The 25392-nt window shown below is 40.5% G+C and overlaps 1 protein-coding gene across 3 annotated transcripts in view; it reads right to left on the bottom strand.

Moving 5' to 3' along the window:
* The window catches only part of LOC138746871 (transmembrane protein 114), an 83210-nt gene that overhangs the window by 8644 nt on the left and 49174 nt on the right, over window positions 1-25392 (bottom strand). For all 3 annotated transcript variants that reach the window (XM_069905454.1, XM_069905455.1, XM_069905456.1), the window contains one exon: window positions 23127-23264. In XM_069905454.1, the coding sequence (XP_069761555.1) occupies window positions 23127-23264 (138 nt within the window). The remainder of the gene's footprint in view (window positions 1-23126; window positions 23265-25392) is intronic.

The following is a 25392-nucleotide window of genomic DNA, read 5'->3' as shown; positions in this document are numbered from 1 at the left end:
CTTAAAAAATGTTTGCCCATCCTCGCTCTAAAGATCTACTTGTGATGGTAAGTACAGTATAATATTTTTGTCTTTTGTCTTTTAAATTGTTTATTCTTAATGTCGAAAGACCTTGTAAAAGTAAGTCTCAAGCAACCGGAAAATACACTTAGCCAGCATCTACCAATCCTCATAGGTGCCAGATGCCAGGGTCTTTACTCTATATAATTTCTTAGATAAGGAGACCAAAATTGTTTCTAATTTTCCAGGTGCAGTCTCATCTAAATGCTGTATAATTGTCAAACCTTCTCATGCTATGTTTGAATCCTCTTTTTATAAATGCCAACACACTATTCACTGCCCTTATTGCTGTTCAACATTCATGTTCAAGCACACCTAGCTTCCTCTGAACATCAACACTACCCAATATTTTTTTTAAAAACATTCTCCATTCCTTCTGCTTCTTCTCAACATCAAGGTTCTTTGGAGATTAAAATACTATAGAAGTGGTATCTAAAAGTGTTTACGCATGAAAGAGTTTGTATTGAATCTGACCACTGAAGCATCTTAGCCATTATCTAACAAGCACCACCTCTTCATTGAGCCCAGGAAAAAAAGTCATTCTTATCATTTCTTATTTTTAACTTCCTCATGTGAAAAATTAACATGAGGGATCTGTGTAAGGTGTTAGCTTCGGTGTTTATATGTGAGGGGCCAAACAGGAAAACCTTGCACTTGAGCATTTACTGAAACCTTTGAAACATAGCATCAAAGGTGCAGTGGGGCCTAAGCAGCTATTTTAAAAGCATTATATGCCCTTTTACTGCAAACTCTAGACCTTTAAGCATGACTGAAGTAGCAGCTTTTGTAGTTCCCTGTTAAATGTGTAATTGGCCAACTCGTTGAACAAGTCTATCTTGTGCTAGTAATCTTCATGTTTAATGAAGGAACAACCTTTGTAAGATTCAGTACCTGAACTGCCACCAGCTTGTAAAATTCCAGCTCAAATCTCAGATGAGCTTCTAATACAGGCACTTTATCACTTGCTCCCAATAACACTTTGGGGTGAAACACCGTAATACATGCATTGTACGGGTTGGCTCACCCCTGATACTGTAACTCCTCCCCTTCAGGATTCCTAATAAAGGCAATGTCACATTTGTGGCCCAAAATGTGAAATTAATAACACCATCACCACATGCTTTACCAGTTGAACATCAGAAATGTTGGCAACTCCAGCAATGCCTTGAATCACTCAATGGATTTCATACTGGTAGATCTCAGGAGCTGCATTGATGCCGAACGATAGTCTCTTGTACCGGTACAATCCACAGTGAGTCACAAATGTTGTCACGTCCTGGATTCTGGGTCCAGCTCTAATTGATGATAGCCCCATTTTAAATCAATTTTTGATTTTTGATCATATCAGACAAAGGCTCTTGGAGAAGGGCGATCAGACTCTGCAGGACGTGGTTGATCTTGCCAAGGCATTAGAGATTTGCTTCTCTGGGAACATGGCCACCACATAGGGAGCACGGGTGCTGCCATTTTGGTCCCAAATAGCAGCTGCTATCACTGAGCACCCAAAATGCTATTACTATGGCCAGACAAAGCACCTATGGAAGAGCTGTCCTGCCAAAAGTACGGTCTGCTCCAGGTGAAGAAGAAAAGGACACTACGCAAGGATATGTAGGTCCAGACCTTCCCCTTGCAGCACTGCGTGCGAACAACGGCCATCGCCATCTTGGACCATGTCATTTCCAGCTTCACTTCCGGCGGTGACCATGGGGGCAACCATCTTCGGGGCGGACATCTTGTTTTTTTGTTTTTTTTTTGTTTTTTTTAGCTTTATTTATTCGTTCAAAAATCAAATAATATAGACAATAGACAATAGACAATAGGAGCTGGAGTAGGCCCTTCGGCCCGTCGAGCCAGCACCGCCATTTTACAGATCATGGCTGATCACTACCATCAGTACCCCTTTCCAGCCTTATCCCCATAACCCTTAACTCCTTTGCCCACTAGAGTCTTATCTAAATCTCTTTTGAACATAATCAGCGAATCTGCCTCTACCACCCTCTGTGGCAGAGCATTCCACAGATTCACACTTCTCTGGGTAAAAAAATGTTTTCTCATCTCCGTCCTAAAGGGCCTACCCTGTATTCTTAAACTATGCCCTCTAGTTCTTGTCTCCCCCATCATTGGGAACAAGTAATCCGACTTCACCCTGTCTATCCCCCTGATGATTTTGTATACATATGACATATACCGCAATTAAACATGAACATTTTTTATGTATATAAAAAAAATTTAAAAAAGAAAAGAAGAAAGAGAGAAACCCCCCCCCGCAAACTCTCCTAAGGAGAGCCATAAAAAAAGGATATTAAAAAAAAGTTAAATATACATATTAAAATCTAATCAATGTTAATTGAAATGTAAATATTCTGAATATAACAGCCACATTATTAAAAAATTATAATTATCATGCAAAACATACATAATTTTTTCCATTATTAAACAATATTTGATCTCATTATGCCATCTATTAATATCAATCAAATTTGTATCTTTCCACATACTAGCAATACATTTTTTCACTATGGATAAAGCTAAATATACAAAAGCAACCTGAAACTTATTTAATCCCAAGCCTTTCAGAGATTGCAAACTACCCAATAAAAAGACTGTTGGATCTAAAACTATTTTAATCTTATACAGATATTCTAAAAACTATTGAATTTTCTTCCAAAAAGATTGTATATGTATACATGACCAAACAACATGAACAAAAGTTCCAACCGTATCACCACATCTAAAACACAAATCTTTGGTAAAATGTATGGTTAGTAGAGAGATGATTTTACCTAAAATGACTAAATTTGAGACTTTTCTTATGAAGGTACCAGAGAAGGGTTATATTTCATTTATGTATCAAATATTACAGGATGGTATGGATAAAAAATGTTAGGATAGATCTAAAATTAAATGGGAAGTGGATATTGGTTTTATTTTTTTCTGAAGAGGATTGGTTAGATATTGGTTATGATAGTGTAACTAGATTGATAAATGCACATTATGCAATGATTAATTAGAATTTTTACATCATTTATATTTGACACCTTAAAAATTAAAAAATATGGTTTTAAGGGGCGGACATCTTGGAGGTCGTCAATGCACACATACAGTAGCAGTGAGTCAGACAATGAGCATACACTAGCATTCATTATTATGGACCAGAGTAAAGTCCACCATGGACATTGAGGTAAATGGTCGCATTACAAACTGCTTGTTCGACACAGGAACACTGAAAGCTTTATACCATTTGTACCATTTGACAGAAATCCGAGGTAGCTGCACAGTAATGCTAACCATGAATGGCACCAGTTCAAGAATTTTAAATTACTAGTTTTGCCACAACTCTGTGCACCGGTCATACTGAGGCTGGACTTCCAGTGCCAAGTAAAAAGTGTAAAGAGCAGAGAGAAGCACAGGATGGTCAATAGACTACAGCCAGAGCATCAACCGGTTCACCCTCTTGGATGCCTACTCCCTCTAAACGTGAGTGAACGAGATTGCCCAATACGAGTCTTCTCCACCATTCACCAGCTCCCAATCCACCCAGAGAACAGCCCATCCACGGTGTTCAAGGTGGACGGCTGCCTCCACCATTTCCTCAGGGTCCCCTTTGGAGTCACGAACAGAGTTTCGGTCGTCCAGAGGGAGATGGACCGAATGGTGAACGATCACCAACTGAAAGCCATGTTTCCCTACCTGGACAACGTGGCCATGATCTGCATGATCACGATGCTAACCTGAAAAAATTCCTCCAGACAGATAAAGTCTTAATTGATCATGCGAAACAAGTTATTAAAAGAATTAAGTTAAACAGGAAAGTCTGCAGAGGCTGTTTGTAGTGCAATACACAAAAGTGCTGGAGAAACTCAACAGGTCACACAGCATCCATAGGAAGCAAAAGTTTATGAACAATATTTTGGGCCTGTGCCCTTCAACCAAGGATGCTCAGGCCCAAAACATTGGTTATATATATTTGGTTCCTCTGGATGCTTCATGACCTGCTGAGTTTCTCCAGGACTTTTGTTTGTTGCGTGATAAGAGTTAACTTGTTCTCCTCAAACTAGCCACGTGATCCCATCATCTCAGTATGATTTCATAGACAAGACAAACTCTCGATGATGTGAGAAGAAATCTGCTTCTCCATTTGGATTAATTTAAAAGTAAAGCTTGAGAGACACCAGCGTCGTCTCCGCTCCATCCTCAACATTCATTGGAGCGACTTCATCCCTAACATCGAAGTACTTGAGATGGTAGAGGCCGACAGCATCGAATCCACACTGCTGAAGATCCAACTGCGCTGGGTAGGTCACGTCTCCAGAATGGAGGACCATCGCCTTCCCAAGATCGTGTTCTTTGGCGAGCTCTCCACTGGCCATCGTGTCAGAGGTGCACCAAAGAAGAGGTACAAGGACTGCCTAAAGAAATCTCTTGGTGCCTGCCACATTGACCACCGCCAGTGGGCTGATCTCGCCTCAAACCGTGCATCTTGGCGCCTCACAGTTCGGCGGGCAGCAACCTCCTTTGAAGAAGACCGCAGAGCCCACCTCACTGACAAAAGACAAAGGAGAAAAAACCCAACACCCAACCCCAACCAACCAATTTTCACCTGCAACCACTGCAACCCTGTCTGCCTGTCCCGCATCGGACTTGTCAGCCACAAACGAGCCTGCAGCTGACGTGGACATTTTACCCCTCCATAAATCTTCGTCTGCGAAGCCAAGCCAAAGAAATGTTTATCTGCCATTGCAATGATTTTACAGCCTCAGGATAGCTACCTTTCAATATTTAATTTTTCTCTGCGTGTTGATCATTTCTGTTATTTAAAGTAGCTTGGACAAATTGCAGAAGCAATCTATCAGGTACACAAATTGGTTCCTTCCCCTATCTGTTTCTCGACTTCCGCCTCCTTCAACCTCACCCAGAATGCTGACTAATCAATTCTCTCCATGAATACAGCCTAACTCTTTGAAAAGGAGTCAACATATTAAAAGACTCATCCCATCCCAGCCACACTAACCATACACCTCCAGTCAGGAATAAGATTCATAGGTATGAGATCAAGCACCACCAAATTCATCATCCTGAATGATTTTTAGAAACACAACATCTCCTCACTGGTCAGAGAGATGCCACTGTGACTGCACTTTCTGAGAAGACTGAAGTGGGCCAGGCTGCCATTATGTCAAGAGCGTCCTGGCCGGCTCATCACAGTGTGGTACGTTTGCTGCAGAGAAATGGGTCGGAGGTCAATCCACAGGAGAATAGGAGTAGCAGAGAGGATCACTGAAGAATCCCTCCACCACCATCAACATGATCTACCTGGATTGTTGTCTGAAGACGACACACAAAAAATCACTGAGGACCTCTTCCACCCTGCACACAGCTCCTCCAGTCTGGAAAGAGATACAGGAGGATCAGAGCCAGTACCACCAGGCTGAGGGGCAGCTTCTTTCCACGGGCAGTGAGAATGCTGAACAACTAAAGGAACTACTCATACTAACCCTCCAAGACTCTCATATTTATGAAACAATATTTATTTATTGGCATATAAAAATACTTGTTCTGCGTATAGATTGTTTGGCCTGCATGTGGCTGCGTTTCTGCATATTTTGCACCAAGGACTGAAGAACCCCATTTCGTCAGGTTGTACTTGTGCAATCAGATGATAATCAACTTGACGACTTGAGAATAGAATGCTGCCTTTGCTCTGTACCTACTGATCTTTCTCACCATTTTTCGACTATGTCTTACTTAAACTCTGTAAAAGTTGGCCAACTGGTCTGGATTCAAAACAACCTATATGACTACATCCTGATGCCTGTGTATTTTGCACCAGCTGGGTTCATTCTACTTCTCTTTGTTCACTCAAATTCAAAATGAACCTGCGATTATTAAAATGAGGCTTTTAAGCCATCCAAATTGCATTCTTACATCGATCAGTCAATATTTTAGAGTTAGAATCCTAATAATTGCAACATCCATTACAAACCACAAACTTAATTGAATGCCAAGAGGGGTTCATTTTTAAAATAATAGGTTAAGCAAAATAAAAGGTCTGTAGATAAAATATTTTTTTAAATATTGCTTTTCATTTTGATGCCACATAAAACAGGTTCGGAGTAAATTATTTTGTCAATGAAAATATCACAATTCCAATGTAATGCAAAAAAAATTGATAACATTTGTCTGAGAAATAATAGAATTGAAAGTCATAAAGTACGTTAAAAAGTGAAACACGAAAGAAAGTCTGCAGACACTATGATTGCTTGTAAAAACACACAGAAATACCAGAGGAACTCAGCTGGTCTTGCAGCATCCATTACCAATGTTTCAGGACCGAGCTCTTCAGACAGACTCGGCTTCCATAGGAAGTCAGTAATGTATCTTTACCTCCTATGAATGCTGCAAATCCAGCTGAAATCCTCCAGCATTTCTGTGTGTTCTTACAGGAAATACAAATTTATAATCAGTATGCCCTCAACATTATGCAGCAGATGTGCTTCCAAGCTTTAAAGCTTTTTTTAATTACTAATTTTAAGGAGCTGGGAACTATTCTCGCGCAGCGTTTATTTCCTATCCCTGACTGCTCTTGAGTAAGTTCTGCTTCTATGGCTGCTGGAATCCATCTTGACGATGCTGTTGGGTTGGGAATCGAGTGACAAAGAAGGAACAGTGTTATATTTCAAATAAAGTAGCGCTTAGGCAGTTACACGTCACACAGGTTGCAGGTTTGGTCAGTATTTGCCATTGGGCTTATGGGGGTGACTTAGGGTCCAGTACAAACCACGTTCAATGATGGGATCCCTAAAGACTCTTATGGAAAGCGATACCTTCAAAATGTAAAGAATAACTTGCTGATGGTTCCAGACAATTCTCTGGCCTTGGGCTTAGTCCCACGTAAATGTCACTGAAGTCGGCCTAACATTCTTTGTGACTGCATGAGTGCTTCACATCATTCATGGGCCACTCATACACAACAGAGCATTGCGAAAATGGAATCTATTGTTTTTCCTTGAATACCACTGCACTAAACTGTAGGATTTTATACAAAGAAATCTCAGAAAGAATTTGCTGAATTTTGGCAAAATGTGTTATAAGCAATAACTTTGGACTTCTGATCAAATCCTTTTCTTTCTCTTAGGCTTGGCTTCGCGGACGAAGATTTATGGAGGGGGTAAAAGTCCACGTCAGCTGCAGGCTCGATTGTGGCTGACAAGTCCGATGCGGGACAGGCAGACACGGTTGCAGCGGTTGCAGGGGAAAATTGGTTGGTTGGGGTTGGGTGTTGGGTTTTTCCTCCTTTGTCTTTTGTCAGTGAGGTGGGCTCTGCGGTCTTCTTCAAAGGAGGTTGCTGCCTGCCGAAATGTGAGGCGCCAAGATGCACGGTTTGAGGCGATATCAGCCCACTGGCGGTGGTCAATGTGGCAGGCACCAAGAGATTTCTTTAGGCAGTCCTTGTACCTCTTCTTTGCTGCACCTCTGTCACGGTGGCCAGTGGAGAGCTCGCCATATAACACGATCTTGGGAAGGCGATGGTCCTCCATTCTGGAGACGTGACCCACCCAGCGCAGCTGGATCTTCAGCAGCGTGGACTCGATGCTGTCGGCCTCTGCCATCTCGAGTACTTCGATGTTAGGGATGAAGTCGCTCCAATAAATGTTGAGGATGGAGCGGAGACAACGCTGGTGGAAGCGTTCTAGGAGCCTTAGGTGATGCCGGTAGAGGACCCATGATTCGGAGCCGAACAGGAGTGTGGGTATGACAACGGCTCTGTATATGCTTATCTTTGTGAGGTTTTTCAGTTGGTTGTTTTTCCAGACTCTTTTGTGTAGTCTTCCAAAGGCACTATTTGCCTTGGAGAGTCTGTTGTCTATCTCGTTGTCGATCCTTGCATCTGATGAAATGGTGCAGCCGAGATAGGTAAACTGGTTGACCGTTTTGAGTTTTGTGTGCCCGATGGAGATGTGGGGGGGCTGGTAGTCATGGTGGGGAGCTGGCTGATGGAGGACCTCAGTTTTCTTGAGGTGCCTATTTTTCATTCATGTTACCTAATGTGCTTTTTATTATCATAAATATTATACAATGTTCATGTACATTGAAAATCTTACTTGCTACAGCTGAACTGGTAAAGAAAAACTACAAAGTTAACTACTTTGTGGTGATATGTAATTACACCACTAGGTCACCAGGGGTCATCCCGGTGACCTTGATATCGACTGTAGCTCTGGACTGCTTTATAGACAAGGTCACCGGGATGACCCCTGGTGACCTAGTGGTGTAATTATGTACTGACAATAACCACACCAGCAGTGCGAGTATAAGGCAGCTTTAATAAACTAATATGTCCACTAAGAGGTCTTGTCTCCGCAAGACGAACCTGGAAGGCTAGACTGTAGCTCTGGACTGCTTGATAGACAAGGTCACCGGGATGACCCCTGGTGGCCCAATGGTGTAATTATGTACTGACAATAACCACACCAGCAGTGCGAGTATAAGGCAACTTTAATAAACTAATATGTCCACTAAGAGGTCTTGTCTCCGCAAGACGAAGCTGGAAGGCTAGACTGTAGCTCTGGACTGCTTTATATACAAGGTCACCGGGATGACCCCTGGTGGCCTAGTGGTGTAATTATGTACTGACAATAACCACACCAGCAGTGCGAGTATAAGGCAACTTTAATAAACTAATATGTCCACTAAGAGGTTTTGTCTCCGCAAGACGAACCTGGAAGGCTAGACTTTAGCTCTGGACTGCTTGATAGACAAGGTCACCGGGATGACCCCTTGTGGCCCAATGGTGTAATTATGTACTGACAATAACCACACCAGCAGTGCGAGTATAAGGCAACTTTAATAAACTAATATGTCCACTAAGAGGTCTTGTCTCCGCAAGACGAACCTGGAAGGCTAGACTGTAGCTCTGGACTGCTTGATAGACAAGGTCACCGGGATGACCCCTGGTGGCCCAATGGTGTAATTATGTACTGACAATAACCACACCAGCAGTGCGAGTATAAGGCAACTTTAATAAACTAATATGTCCACTAAGAGGTCTTGTCTCCGCAAGACGAAGCTGGAAGGCTAGACTGTAGCTCTGGACTGCTTTATATACAAGGTCACCGGGATGACCCCTGGTGGCCTAGTGGTGTAATTATGTACTGACAATAACCACACCAGCAGTGCGAGTATAAGGCAACTTTAATAAACTAATATGTCCACTAAGAGGTTTTGTCTCCGCAAGACGAACCTGGAAGGCTAGACTTTAGCTCTGGACTGCTTGATAGACAAGGTCACCGGGATGACCCCTTGTGGCCCAATGGTGTAATTATGTACTGACAATAACCACACCAGCAGTGCGAGTATAAGGCAACTTTAATAAACTAATATGTCCACTAAGAGGTCTTGTCTCCGCAAGACGAACCTGGAAGGCTAGACTGTAGCTCTGGACTGCTTGATAGACAAGGTCACCGGGATGACCCCTGGTGGCCCAATGGTGTAATTATGTACTGACAATAACCACACCAGCAGTGCGAGTATAAGGCAACTTTAATAAACTAATATGTCCACTAAGAGGTCTTGTCTCCGCAAGACGAAGCTGGAAGGCTAGACTGTAGCTCTGGACTGCTTTATATACAAGGTCACCGGGATGACCCCTGGTGGCCTAGTGGTGTAATTATGTACTGACAATAACCACACCAGCAGTGCGAGTATAAGGCAACTTTAATAAACTAATATGTCCACTAAGAGGTTTTGTCTCCGCAAGACGAACCTGGAAGGCTAGACTTTAGCTCTGGACTGCTTGATAGACAAGGTCACCGGGATGACCCCTTGTGGCCCAATGGTGTAATTATGTACTGACAATAACCACACCAGCAGTGCGAGTATAAGGCAACTTTAATAAACTAATATGTCCACTAAGAGGTCTTGTCTCCGCAAGACGAACCTGGAAGGCTAGACTGTAGCTCTGGACTGCTTGATAGACAAGGTCACCGGGATGACCCCTGGTGGCCCAATGGTGTAATTATGTACTGACAATAACCACACCAGCAGTGCGAGTATAAGGCAACTTTAATAAACTAATATGTCCACTAAGAGGTCTTGTCTCCGCAAGACGAAGCTGGAAGGCTAGACTGTAGCTCTGGACTGCTTTATATACAAGGTCACCGGGATGACCCCTGGTGGCCTAGTGGTGTAATTATGTACTGACAATAACCACACCAGCAGTGCGAGTATAAGGCAACTTTAATAAACTAATATGTCCACTAAGAGGTTTTGTCTCCGCAAGACGAACCTGGAAGGCTAGACTTTAGCTCTGGACTGCTTGATAGACAAGGTCACCGGGATGACCCCTGGTGGCCCAATGGTGTAATTATGTACTGACAATAACCACACCAGCAGTGCGAGTATAAGGCAACTTTAATAAACTAATATGTCCACTAAGAGGTCTTGTCTCCGCAAGACGAACCTGGAAGGCTAGACTGTAGCTCTGGACTGCTTGATAGACAAGGTCACCGGGATGACCCCTGGTGCCCTAGTGGTGTAATTACATATCACCACATGCTTGAATTAAACTAAAAGGGACAATACATAACATAGATAGGGAATAAAAAGATATGATATATGGGTAATAAAGAAAAATAGGCAATAAAAACCTACCCTATTCTGAAACCAACAAAACTATTGCTTGTCATATCTTCCTGCAAGGCAATTGGATCACACTATGTGCAATACAATGAATGATTGTTAGCCAGGTCTGATATTGTTACCAAGCAATACCTTGTGGAATATTGTATTGAAGGGTGTGACAGCATCACTGAGTAAATGTATTCATCAAATTTAGATCACATCACTTCCTTTTAGATTGGCTATCACTTTTTGCTAATTTAATCTTGAAAAACTGAAACCGTTTTCTGCCCATTTCTCTACATGGATGTTGTCCAACCTGCTGAGTTCCTCCAGCTTTAAATTATTTCTCAAAATTTCAACAGCTGAAGCGCACGTTGTGACTTTGATGTGAATGTCCTAAGATGTCTACTTCAGAAAGACACAATTCATGCATATATACACATGTATGGACACTCTTAATGTTTGAAATGATTACAGGAAGCCCCCCCCACTGACTGCCTGTTCACCTCAAACATACACCTGGTGCAAGGCATAAGGAAATCAGAGACGTAAAGCATGATGGAAAATTAAGCATCAGGAGCATAGAACCAGAAAGCCGACCTCCCTATTCCCAGTACCTAAAATGTTATAGGTGTATTCATGCATTTGACAGAGGCCACTGAAAAATTGCAAAGTTATGTGGCCCAGAAAAAGCAATCATAGCTACTCATGACTCTGTAAGAATAATACAGAATAAGGTGCAACTCTCACAATGAACCAAGGCTCCCCAGGGTGCACCTGGGCAGTTAGCCACACATAGTATGATAAATTACAGACTATTTAAATGGATACTTAGCAGCAGAAGAAATATCAATGACTGACAGCCATCATAGCAAATTAGAATAATTTATACTCTACACAATTTGTGGAAAAATACCCATGGTAATATCAGATAAAATAAATCTTTCAATTGTCAGTTCATTAATATGGGGATCTTATCCACCAAAAGATCTCTGGAAACAAGTGAAAATTATATTGTTTTTACAAGACATTCCAACTAAAGAACTCCACAAAAATTCAAGCCCCAGGTTCCTTATAATAATCTGGCTCACACAATTTCTTACAAAGTCAGTTAAAAACATTGACCCTGTTTAGATAGATGTGGAGATTTAGTAATTTAATTGTGCAGTTACTACTCAACAATCTTGGACCTAGCAAGCCCCCAGGAAACTTCTGACATAATCAACTTTTTCTCATTGCCACAAACTTGATCCAACCCTATCCATTTTTTTGTGTTAATGATCCCATTCTTCACCAGCATGCTATGGGAATAAACAATAGATATACTGCTACTGAAAGATATTTATTCGTTCATCGTACAATGGTTTTCAGATTGATCAGAGAAGGGATAATGATCCTTTGTTCAATCCTTTAAATACGCTGTGGGATAACTTTTCAACTTGCTTCATATTCAGTTTTTATTTTACCTTAAATTTAATATTTTCCACCCTCCACCCATTACAGAATATATCTCATTTTAAATTCCATTAATTCGCATTCACAAACAGATATACAACATGCCGATGACAAAATTATTAACTGGGAGTTCGTAAAGTTGCTCAATAATATACACATGCCATGCCTGGTATCTTCATTTAATCATCTTAAACTCCATCACAGATTTTCTTGCATTTTGCTCTGACCCTTTCCCAATGTTATTGATGAATTCCTTTTCTGAATTTTCTTCCATACCTCCTTCTAAGCTCTGATGTTATTCTTCTGCTTAATCTCTTGTCTTTACCACATTTCCATTAAAACTCATTACAGAATCACCCCATACTTAACTCATTAATTCCCAGCTCTCAGTCATGTGGAACTCCTCACTTCCCTCAAACATCTGATTCCCGGAAATTATTCTGATGAGCTCACTTTAACAGGCTGTGCCTTCTGCCAGGAGTCTAAATCACAAGAAAACCCCATGAATAAAATATATCACATGAACTCCAACTTGATTACAACTTGACTTCAACCTGCTGCAAAATCTGGTGTAGTAGGAGATGGTAACGCTTCTGTCCCAGATGAACTCAATGCCTTCTATACCCGATTTGACCACAAGAACAAGGAAGAACCACCATGTCACCTGATGATCCTCTTCTGTCCTTATCCGAGGATGACGTGCGTGATGCCTTCAGGAGAGTGAATCTGGACGGAGAACTTGGCCGAGTACTGAAAACCTGTGTTGATCAACTTGCCCACATCTCACTCTGACAGGACATGGTACCCACCTGTTTCATACAGTCAATCATATCGGTGCCTAAGAAGAGTATGGTATTGCTTGACTAAATGACAGTCAAGCAATGGCACTCTCATCAGGGACTCATTTAAGGTCTCTTACTTCTGCATTTTATTGATTTTTTTTCTCTCTCTGTATTACACAGTTCAGTTTATTAACATTTCTTTATTTGTTTACATGTGTACGTTTATTACAGTTTATTTTTGCACAACCAATAAGTGGTAATTCTGCCTCACCATCAGGAAAAAGAATTTGAGGGTTGTATGTGATTTCATGTACATACTCTGACAATAAATTGGAACTTTGATTGTAAAATGGCTCATTAATCCAATGTAATACAAATTTTTAAATAGACCCAAGTTGAGAGTATTTGAAATATATGTAGGGACCAATTGGATTGGTTATATTGGATAAGGATATAATGTGAACATTTATATCTACAATGGTAAATTAATCATTTAGCTATTCAACCATGCAACTGTTAAGAATTAAATACATGGGGCAATTTATAATGAAACATTTTATTTTAGAATGTCTAACATTGGCATCTGGTGCTCCGGGATATATTTTGGGAGATGCTAGTTACTATAGCAACCATCTAATAACACCATTCTTTAGGCCTGGAGGCATGTAGGAAAAACAGTACAATCTAATCCAGTGGATGACTATGGTGTGGAACAAAGGGAAAGATTAATTGATTGTGAGATAAGATTGAACAACTGAACGTGAGAAATGTTGGTGCTATTAGAAATTTTACAGGGACATTGATCAATTGAACATTAGGTAAATGATTCATTTACTTGCATTCAAGAAAATCTCCTCCTCCAAAACAGTGTGAATTTCAGGCCAAAGCACAGTAGTTAGCATGAGAATAGACTAAGCTCTCCTCTGTTGGAATACAGAACATAATGACCTGGCATTGCAGCAGGGACTTGCAGCGGTTTCAGCATGTACAGCTGCCTACAACAGCTTGCATAGCCAGTTTCCTACTGTATTTACAGATATGTCAACCTGCCAACAAAATGTGAATGTAAATACACTGGATGAATTCTGCTACTGGGTTGACTCATCTGTACAATATTCTTACATTATTTATTTTCTTCTTAAAAATTATTCAAATGCCAATTTAAACTGGGAAATGTATCTCAAATATTGGCTATGCCAACATACTGCATGTGAATCTCTTCATTGAGAAACTGAAGATAGGAATGGAAGACAAAGCTGGGATGACATCCCAACTCAGAGTCAATGCCTTGGTCCATGAAGATAAGCACACGGAATGGCTTCTTTGTGCTCCTATTCACCTGAGTCACCATTTGCAGAAAACAACGAACTTGCATCCCAAAGTCCCTCAGTCAATCAGCACTCCTGAGGTCCCTGCCATTGACTGCATCTCTAAAATGCATCATCTCCCACTTGTCTGGTTTCAATTCTTGTTTGTTATTTTCCCTCCAGTGAAAATATCTTAACATCTACCCTGCCAAGTCTGCTTAGGATAAGGTGACACTTCATTCTTCAGCCTCCCTATAATGTTCCCATTATATCCAATATAACCAATGGGAAACCTGGCACATAGAACAAGTGAGATCCATATTCAATTTGTCCCTACAATTTGGTCTGAAATGCATACATTTCAAATGCTCTCAACCTGGGTCCAAAGAATTAGCCTGGTAAACCCTCTTGGTCTGTCTCTATATTCCTTTTAAGGTAAGGGGACTAAAGCTATGCACAATATTCCAGGTGTGATCTCAGCAACACTCTGTACAACTGTAGCACCTTGTCACTTGCTTTAAATACTCTATTTCCACAAGTTACCATCCATCAATTCTCCATGACACATTCTCAAAGATTTCAAGGAAATCTATCAAATATAATTTTCCTTTCATAAAATCATGTTGATTTGGTTTTACTATATATTTAACTTAGTGAAATAATTAATTATTTCCTATTTTATTATTGACTCTGGCATCTTCCCCAAAAAAGATGTAAAACTAACTGGCTTACAGCATCCCATCATGTGCCTTCCTCTGTTTTTGAACCAAGCTATTTGCCAATCTTCTTTTACCATCCTGGAATTCAGGAATTTTGAAAAAAAATCTCTAATGCACAGGACTAACCATTCCTGAATTTCCTATTGAGTTTGCAAGCCACTTAGTTCAAGAGAAAATTGGAAATGTAATAATTATGGTTTTGCCAACAACCACATCCAGTAAGTAACAAAATAAAGAGTACCCATTGGTTCCAGACATCGTAACATCAAACTTTTAAATATTGTAATATCTGCAATGCTACTGGCATGGAAATGTTATCTGTGAAATACAAATCCTCAGAGCTCAATAATTGAGACTGATTCCTTTCTAACTTGAACGATTTGACAAATTTCGATTCATAGAATTGAACAACCATATTTTAAGTGAATTAGGTGCATTCAATTTAAGGACACATTATCCTTAAAATGTTCAGAACGTGCAGAATTCTAAACAACATTATTTATCATAATGTTGCTGCTAGAGTTGAGCTGCAAGGGGTCTTTGTCCACATATTTTCTTTGACGTGTAACCAACTTTTTAACTCAATTAAATCATTATCAATATTTGATCTATGAATCTGGATTGCTTTGGTATTGAAAAGTGTGGCAGGATTATGTGACTTTTATCCAGATGTTAATTTATGCCAAAGTTTTGAATGGAATTTGACGATGGAATGCAAAATAAAAATCCCACTTTATCAGATTGTCATTGGGAAGGGAAATTTAGAATAATTATTGAAAGACTTTTTACACTGACATATTATGGATGTTACTTCCTATTATCATCAAAAGTAGCAAGAGGTCAGGGAATAGCAAAGAAAGAAGTTCATGATTCAAAAAGATTTGGAAAAACAGCAGAGATTCCAGTATTCCTTGGTCTCTGTCCTTGCATGACCTCTTGTGGCCCTGGACAAACAATGCCACAATTGGAGCCTCTGACAGGTAGCACGAAAAGCACATGTCCTTCTGCAGTCTATGACTGGAAAATTCCTAAGTAAATCAGGCAAATTAGCAGGACAACACCCAGAAATGTCACCTTCGCTTTGCTTGTTGGGGTCAAATTGAATAATCTATCTCTTACTCCTTATCCAGTTACTTAATCTGTCTAGATAAGTGATTCTCGACCTTTTTCTTTCCACTAACTTTTAAGTATTCCTGATGCCATAAGAAGTGATTAGTAAGGGATTGGTTAAGGTGGTATGAGAGTGGAAAGAAAAAGTTTGAAAACCACAGTTTTAATTGTACCTAATTGACTCGTTATGTGCACAATTTCATAACTCCAAAGGAAATGGGCCAATGACAATTTTTCTCAAGCAAAATATTTCAGTAACAATTGGGTCTAGAGCAGTGGTTCTCAACCTTCCCTTACCATTCACATACCACCTAAAGCAATCCCTTACTAATCACAGAACACTGAGGGCATGGAGATTACTTAAAGTGGTCTGTGAGTGGAAAGTTAAAGGTTCAGAACTACTGGTATAGATCCCCAATCTTGTTGCATCCTCCTCAGTTTATTCTTCCATCTAAGACCCAAGCTCTGATCCTAGAACCGATAATTACAAATTGTCAACATAAAAGTAACCAGTATATTCTTGTTTGCTCTCCTTACAATAAGAATCTACATATGTTGAAATATTTTTCCAAACCCCATGAATCCCAGGAGATAGACAGAACAGTGGCTTGTCAGGATAGCAATCTCTCCCTCAATATCAGTGAGAAAGTTATAAACTTCTGCAAGAGGAGTGGAACTCACTCCATGATCCGCATTAATGGTGAGGAGATGGAGATATCAGGCAACTTTAAGTTCCTAGGAGTCAAGTGATTTGTCAAGGTTCACCCACATTGAGAAAATTGCTAAGAAAGTGTTTCAGCGCTTCTGAACACAACAATAAACTTGGACTTGAACTTTGCTGTGTGAAATCAACAAATGCATTTCATTCACAGTCCAGTGGTTCTATGCTGGTTATTATTGTACCAGTAAAAAAAAAACGTTATCAAACAAGTTGAAGAGTTTCAGGTTTCCCTGTAAATTCAATAAATTGTAATGCATTAACAGAGAAGGTTGCTGAAGATAATAGTTGATGGATTTTGGAAAACATCCCACAATTATCGCAAGATCACAAGAGATGGGATCAGAAGTAGACCCATTGGCCCGTCACGTCTGCTCTGCCATTCTAATCATGAGTTGATCCATATTCCCACTCTGCCCCATTCCCGGCTTGATGTACTGACAAATCAAATATTTGTCAATCTCTGCCTTCAATACCAATCACCTCGCCTCCACAGCCGCCTGTGGCACAAATTCCACAGACTCATGACCCTCTAAATACAGAAAATTTTCCACATCTCTGTTTAAATTTGCGCCCCTTTATCCTCAAGTTATGTCCTCTTGTTCTCGATTCCCCTACTATGGGAAATATCCTTGCCACATCTACACTGTCCAGGCCTTTTATCATTCGAAATAACTTTATTAAGTCCCCCTTCATCCTTCTGTACTTCAGTGAGTATATTCCAAGAGCTGGTAATTGATTCCTTGTAGGCCAGAGGGACCAAACTGCAGCTAGCAAGCCACATGTAGCTTTTTGACATGAATGTGCAGCTTGCAGAAGTATTTTGGCTGTGTAGTGTTAGTGGGCATGGATTGCTATTGCGTGAAAATTGCGCGGAGTGTAAGTGTGATCCAGCCTGCTCTCCGATCTGACCTACCAATGTCCCACCTATCCAAGCACCTAATACCCTGGCCGCTCACCCATCTGAACTCCCAACGCCGGGCTACCCACCCTTTGGAGTTTCCAATGCCATAGCCGCCAGCCCTTCCAAGCTCACGATTCCCTGTCCACTCTCCCCATACAAGCTCTCAACACCTATCCCAGGTCCCAACACCACGGCTGCCCACCTATTCGAGCTACCAATGCCCTGGCCCCCTGTCAATCCGAGCATCTGATGCCCCAGCAGCCCACCCATCGATGCTCCCAATGCCCAGACCTTGGCGTCTCACCTAGGCCCCAGTTGACCTCCAATCCGAAATCCCAACATCTCGACTGCCCACCTACCGAAGCTCCCGTCAACCCGACCATGGAGTCTCACCTCAGTCCCGGCCACCCACCTACCCATCGGAGTTCTCGACACCCAGACCTCCTGCCCACAGAAGCTCCCAATGCTCTGACCATGAACTCTCGCTTCTGCCCTGGGTATTCGTCCACCTATCAGAGTACCTGACATCTCGAATGTGGACATATCTCCGGGTCCCTACCAGTCGCCCATCTGAACTCCTGATGCCTCAAACGACTCAGGATTCTATCGTGGTCGAAAGTTGTATTTGTGTAATAATCAACCTCCTAAATTTTACCCTAAAAACTCGTCAACAAAATTTGACTATTAAAGGATTGATTGAAAGATATATGTTGATTATTTAAACTAATACAAATTAGCAGTTTAAAAACTACCTACCTGAATAAATATGATTACATACATGTATTTCTTAATATTTATATAAAAATTTTATAACAAAATGTGCATGCGCAAAACATGAACAATATATTTTGGTGTATAAGTTGAGTAGTAAAACCTCCAAAAATCATTAAAAATATGGGGGTCGACTTATACACTGGATATACTTTTGAGACCTTAAATTCAGGTCAAAAATTGTCCGACACTGTTTCAGCATATAGGTCAACCCTGGAGGCACCAATTCAGCGTATTAGTTGACCTGGGAAGCACCTTCCCACTAGCAGGCACCACCATCCCCACTCGGGCACCACCATCCCCACTCAGGCATTCTACAATACTGTATAGAGCCCGAGGTCCCCACACCTACCCTGGAGCATAACATCACCGCTTCTACCATGCAGGCCGAGGACACCACCCTTGCTGGGAGACTGATGTCGCCGCTCCTATTGGGAGAATGAGGTTCCCGCTCTTGCCCGGTAGGCCTAGGTTTTTTAACTGTTTTTTTTTAACTTGCTTACAGTATTTTACAGCTTTTTTACTTGGCAATTGGGGTGTTACAAAAAAATTAGGGTTGTTGCTGGGAGGATCAGAAAGCCCGAAAATGGCGGTCAACTTACACATCGGATATCCCACAAAATCTTTAAAATCAGGTTAAAAAAGGTGGGGGGGGGGGGGGGGGGCGGGTTGACCTATCTGCCAGTCAACTTAACAGCAAAATATACAGTATGTTATATTTTTTCATGTCTTGGTGCTTTCAAACATCTGAAGTTTATCGTATGTGGTGCTTACCTTAAGCAAGTTTGGCCACCCCTGTCATATGCTGAGCCTTTCATTCCTGGTTTCTTTCTAGTAAATTTTCTCTGAACCCTCTCCAACACCAGCACATCCTTTCTCAAGTAAGACATCCAAAACTGTACATAATGCTCCAAGTAAGGCCTCATCGGTGCTCCATAAAGTCTCAACATTATATCACTGTTCTTTATATGCTTTTCCTCTAGAGATGAATGCCAACATTGTTTTCATTTTCTTCACAACTGACTTAACCTGGAGGTTCATCTTTAGGATTTCCTGAGCAAAGACTACCAAGTCCCTTTGAACCTCTGGATTTTGTATTTTCTCCCATCTAAATAATAGTCTGCCCGTCTATTCCTTCAACCAAAGTGCATTTCCCAACATTGTATTTCACCTGCCATCTCCTTGCCCAATCTCCGAATCGATCCAAGTCTCTCTGCATCCTTTCGGTATCCCCAGTACCACCCCATCTGCAAATATAGCCATTTATTCCATAATCAAAATAATTTATCAACAAGGTAAAAAGAAGTGGACCCAATAATGACCCCTGCAGAACACCACATGCAACTGGTAACCAGCCTTTATTCCCACTCTCTGCTTCCTGTTATAAAGCCAATGCTCTCATCTGGTTTAATAGCCTTATGTGTGGCACCTTGTCGAAGCCCTTTTGAAAGTCCAAATACACAATATCCACTACATCTCCCCTGACTGTCCTACTTGTGATCTCTTCACAAAATTGCAATTGGTTTGTCAGGCATAATTTTCCTTTAAGGCAGTGGTTCCCAACCTTTTTTATGCCCCGCACCCCTAAAAAATGTTAATATGTTCTCACACCCCTTAAAGTAATAATTTATTTAAGAATAAAGGTGAAGGTGACCAAAACAAATTTGTATAATCAATTTTTAATAATATATAAACAAAAATGAAACATATGGAAAAGAAAAAAAATTACAACAAATTAAAAGTTGCATAAACCCTACAAAAAAATTAAATTTTCATCCACGCATGAAATTTCTTTAAAAAATTTAAAGAACTAATGTTCAAATGTTCGTAAGCCAATTTAAATTTAATGACTCTTTTGTTCCTGTTTATTGCTTAAGAGTTTTTCAAAACGTGGCACTTTGTTGCTGACACCAATCCACGTGTCTGCCTGTGCACCCAAGCGATTTCTAGATTTTGTCTTGATTGACAAAAGGGCACTAAATCCAGACTTGCACAAGTATGTCGTCGCCAATGGGATGAGCACAGTTAGTGCTTTTTCACAAAGTCTTGGAACCATGTCCATTGCCGAACACCAATATTGTTCCAAAGTTTGGCTTTCAAACTGCATTTCAAGAACACGATTTGTGCGCAGTTCAATAAGATCTTCCTTCAGCTCTTCATCATCCGACATATTATCCAAATTGAAGGAGTATGGATTTATTAAAAAAACCTGAAATGTTATCTCGCACCCCCTGGAATGTTATCTGGTTGGAAAACCCTGCTTTAAAGAAACCATGCTGACTTGGGCCTATCTTTTCATGTACCTCCAGGTATTCCGTAACCTCATCCATGACAATCAACTCAAACAGCTTCCCAACTACCGACATCAGGCTAATATGTCTATAATTTCCTGCCCCACTCCCTTCTTAAACAGCGGAGTGACATTTGCAATCCTCCAGTCCAGAACCATGCCAGAATCTATTGATTCCTAAAAAATCATTATCAATGCCTCCACAAGCTACTTCCTTGAAAGCCCAAGGGTGCATCTCATCTAGTCCGGGAAATGTATCTACCAATAGACCATTTAGCTTCCCAATTTCATACTCTCTCATGATCTTCACTGCCCCCACTTCTCTTCCGATATGCTGTTAATGTCTTCCTCAGTAAAGACTGATCCAAAATATTTATTCAGTTCCGCTCGTTGTCTTCCATTACAATTTCTCTAGCATCGTTTTCTATCAGTCCTGTCTATTTTTATCACTCTTTACCTCTTTATATATTTAAAAGAGCTTTTAGTATCCTCTTTGATATTACTTGCTAACCTCCTTTCATAATACATCTTTTCCTTCTAAATCACCTTCCTAGTTGTCTTCTCTAAGTTTTTAAAAGTTTCCCAGTCCTCCATCTTTTTTTGCTTCCTTGTCTGCCCTCTCTATTGCTTTTACTTTGGCTTTAACTTCCTTCTTCAGCCACAATTATCTCACTTCTCCATTCACAAATTTATTTTTTATTTCTGGTATGTGCCTGTCCTGCACTTTCCTCATTTCTCACAGGAACTCCAGCCATTGCTGATCTGCTGCCTTCCCCATTAGCGTGCTTTTCCATTCGACTTTGGCCATTTCCTCTCTCATGTGACTCTCATTTCCTTTCCTCCACTTAAAGACTGACACATCAGACCCTAGCCTCTCCTTTTCAAATGTCAAAGTTAGCTCAATCCTCTTGTGATTTCTGCCTCCTATGTTTCTTTTACCTTAAGTTCTCTAATCACCTCTGGTCCCTTCCACAGCACCCAATCCAGAACCGCTGATCCGCTGGTGGCCTCATCAACAAGGTGCTCCAAAAAGCCATCCCATAGTTATTCCAAAAAATGTCCCTCCTGAGACCCCATACCAACCTAACTTTCCCAATCAATTTTCATGTTAAAACCCCTCATGATTATCGTAATATTGTCATGCTGACGTGCTTTATCTATTTCCAGTTGTATTTTGTAATCCATATCCTGGCTGCTATTTTGGAGCCTGTAGATATCTGCCATTAGAGTCCTTTAATCTTTAACTCAACCCATAAGGATTCTACCTCTTCTGATCCTATGTTCCTTCTTTCCAATGAATTAATATTGTTCTTTACAAGCAGAGCCACGTCACCCTTCTATCTACCTATCTTTATGATACATCATGTTTCCTTGGACATTTAGTGCCCAATGACATCCATCCTTTAACCATGACTGAGTTATGGCCACAGCATTGTACCCTCCAATGTGTAGCTGTACTGCAAGGTCATCGTGCATGCATTTAAGTATGATACCTTCAGACCAGTTTTTGTATGGTTTGCATAAGCGACGACCATGAAATTAAAAGCTTAGAAGTAAGCATGAATAGGAAATTGGCTCAAACCTCAAAGCACCAGGTTCTAATAAATTATTGCTTCTTTGATTGGAGGATCACATTCAGTGGTTATTGCAAGGGATTACAGCATGTTTCACAATTTAGAGATGAGTATGTAGAGTAAACTTTGCCTCTCATTTGAAGCCACCAAGAAGGGATGGGTGGCCGAATGGGAATATGAATGACTGATGAAATATAATATAGAGAAGTGTGAATTGATGCAATTTGACAGAAAGAATAATAAATATTATAGACTAAATGGTGTAGTTGAAACAAACAAACTGTGCAGAAATCGATAAAAGAATCTTTGTCACAGTGTACAGAACCTGGGAGATGTTGAAGATGAAGATCCAAAGAGGAAATTAAATATGAGAAAATGACCTTAACTTCAAGTGGTTGAGCAAATCAAAAATTATATGGAAGTTCTGGTTAAAGGGGTTTCAAAAGAGGAGGTCATTAAGCAAAATGTTTATACAAAGATATTTGCTTTAAAAGGTATAGAGTAGTGAGGACCACATTAAATGTTCAAAGTTACCCATTGGCACAGACATAGAGAGAACATGGAAGTGAAAAACTAAAAATAAGGGCAGCAAAGAGAGAGGGAGAGATTTAGAAAGGACAAGAATGTCACGAATTCAAAGGTCAGCAGACAAGATGGAATTAGAGGGTCATTCATTCTACGCAATGGCTGCCGATCGCAATGAAAACGCCAGCTGTGAAATGGTGAGAGAAGAGCTTCAGGGAGTGAGGAGAGGAAAGCAGAAGATTATGCAAACCAACTGAAGGAAAATAAATGATAACTTCAGTTTAGTCTTACCTCCAAAAAGGAAAAGAGTTCCAGTCAATAGCAGTAGGGCATAGGCCCGTGCTAAAATACTGATAAACCCAGCTATTCCTCCAAATATCATCAAGATGAGACTGAGTGGAAGCAGAACCACAAATGTTCCATGCATGTCTGGAAGAGAAAGAAAAATCAAATCTATTTTAGCCAAAGAGATAAAACCTTTTGAATTTGGGGAACATACGTTACTTATTTCAGTAAATGGGCTTTAGTACCAAGTCACAAAAACAATGTTAGAATTCAGAGCTTAAACTTCTGTCAGCTACCGTCAAGAACAACAGTCAGTAATTAGGTAATATGCAACAGTTAATATTATGGGAAATAGAACTTGACAAATATATGATAATTGTTCTGTTCTCACTTCTACCATCAGTAAAGCGGTATAAATGCCACAAGACTCACTCCACCAGGTTCAGATACAGCTACTACCCTTCCACCACTAGACTCCTCAATGACAAACTCAATCAGAGACTCATTTAAGGCTCTTATTTGTGCACTTTACTGATTTTCTTTTCTTTTTTTATTCTCTTTGTGTATACGCTGTGTACAATTTTTTTTGTATTGCATTACCAAAAGTGATAATTCTGCTGCATCCACAGGAAAAAAGAATCTCAGGGTTGGATGTGATGTCATGTGTCATAAACCACTGTTGTGCCATGATTGCTGCTGCCAGCTGGACACGCCTCCTGAGACTGATCTTGCATAGCCCCTTGCATGTTCCCCTTTCTCTTTACTTCATTCAGTCTATGAGGCTGATGGTAGTTTCTGTCTTTAGTTGATAAAAGTTCACAACTTCAGCCTTTTGCGATTATTGATGGTACATCATCATGTATGTACACTGACAATAAATCTGAAATCGATTGAGGAAAAGGCAACTTGTCACAATGAAATTATCTCCGTGGCCAAAAGGTTGGAGAATAATTTCTGTTGAATTGGTTCCCTAATTATAATACAGGTTTGAGGCCATCTGAAAACCAAAGATAGTCATATCATGCCTGAATAAGTGTAATATCTATTTCCATCTTTCAAACCCAACTGGTGAAACATCCCACAGAAACCAAAAGACTCTTGCCATTTTGCACATGAGGAGAATTTATGTACATCCTGAGAAAAAAGGGGGCTTCCTTTCTCTTCTTTTTCTTGGCTCTCATATTTTCACAGACCTTCCAGGGCTTGTTGAATTGCATTGTCATTTTGACAGCCTTTTTAGAATCAGGATAACTGTTCTATCTTATCTCTGACATATTTTTGAGTGCAAAGGTGAACAGCTACCTTTATGGAAAATGTGTTCTAGTGATATGTTCAAACTGAGCAGAAAGCAAGCTCCAATTGCAGGAAGCAGAAAACAATAGTATTTGAAATGTTTCTATTAACTTCCTCCACTTTTAAAGAATGGACCAGCACAAGGAATGTAACAAATAAACTAGTTTGTTCATACTTTGAAGAAGGGCTCAGGTTATATATCTTTACCTTCTATGGAGGCTGCAAGACTTGCTGAGTTCCCCCAACATTCTTGTATTTTTACTACAATCTCAGCTTCGACAGACTCTTGTGTTTCACCACAAATAAATTTGTTTAGTCATTTTCAACTCCAATTGCTGTAGTTTGGAGCAAAGAGTATATAAACTACAGCAAGAACTCAGGTGTTCAAGCGACATTGACGGAGGCAAAGGGATTGTGGAAGTTTCAGGTCAAAACTCCACATCATTACTTTTCTTAGCAAGGGGAGACTGACGGACCACGCACCTGTCTTCATTAATGGGTCTTTAATTCCTGGTTGTCTACATCTGTGGGCCTCTCCTAAAGCAACCATGAAGAAGGCACACCGATGGTTCTATTTTCTAAGTATGAGTAGATTTGGCATGTTGTCAAATACTCTTCTAAACTTCTACCAGCGTACTGTGGAAAGTACACTGGCTGGTTGCATCGCAGCCTGGTTAGGAAATTCAAATGTTCAGGGATGCAGAAGGATGCAGAAATGTGAAACCTCACTAAGTCCATCATGAGCACTTGCCTCCTATCCATTGAGGACATTGATGTGGGACACCACCTCCAGAAGGCAGCAAACATCATAAAGGATCTCCTTCACCATAATCACAACTACTTCTCACTGCTCTATTTAGGTAGAAGGTATTGAAGTCTAGGGTCCAATACCTCTAAAACCACAGTTTGTGCAGTGGTTAGTGCAATGTACTTATAGCGCCAGTGACCCAGGTCGAACCTACTTCTATGCGAAAGGACT

Source organism: Narcine bancroftii, chromosome 12 (genome assembly GCF_036971445.1).
Source record: "Narcine bancroftii isolate sNarBan1 chromosome 12, sNarBan1.hap1, whole genome shotgun sequence".
Taxonomy (NCBI): domain Eukaryota; kingdom Metazoa; phylum Chordata; class Chondrichthyes; order Torpediniformes; family Narcinidae; genus Narcine; species Narcine bancroftii.
Note: the sequence above shows the minus strand (reverse complement) of the source record. Positions and strands in the feature narration are given on the sequence as shown.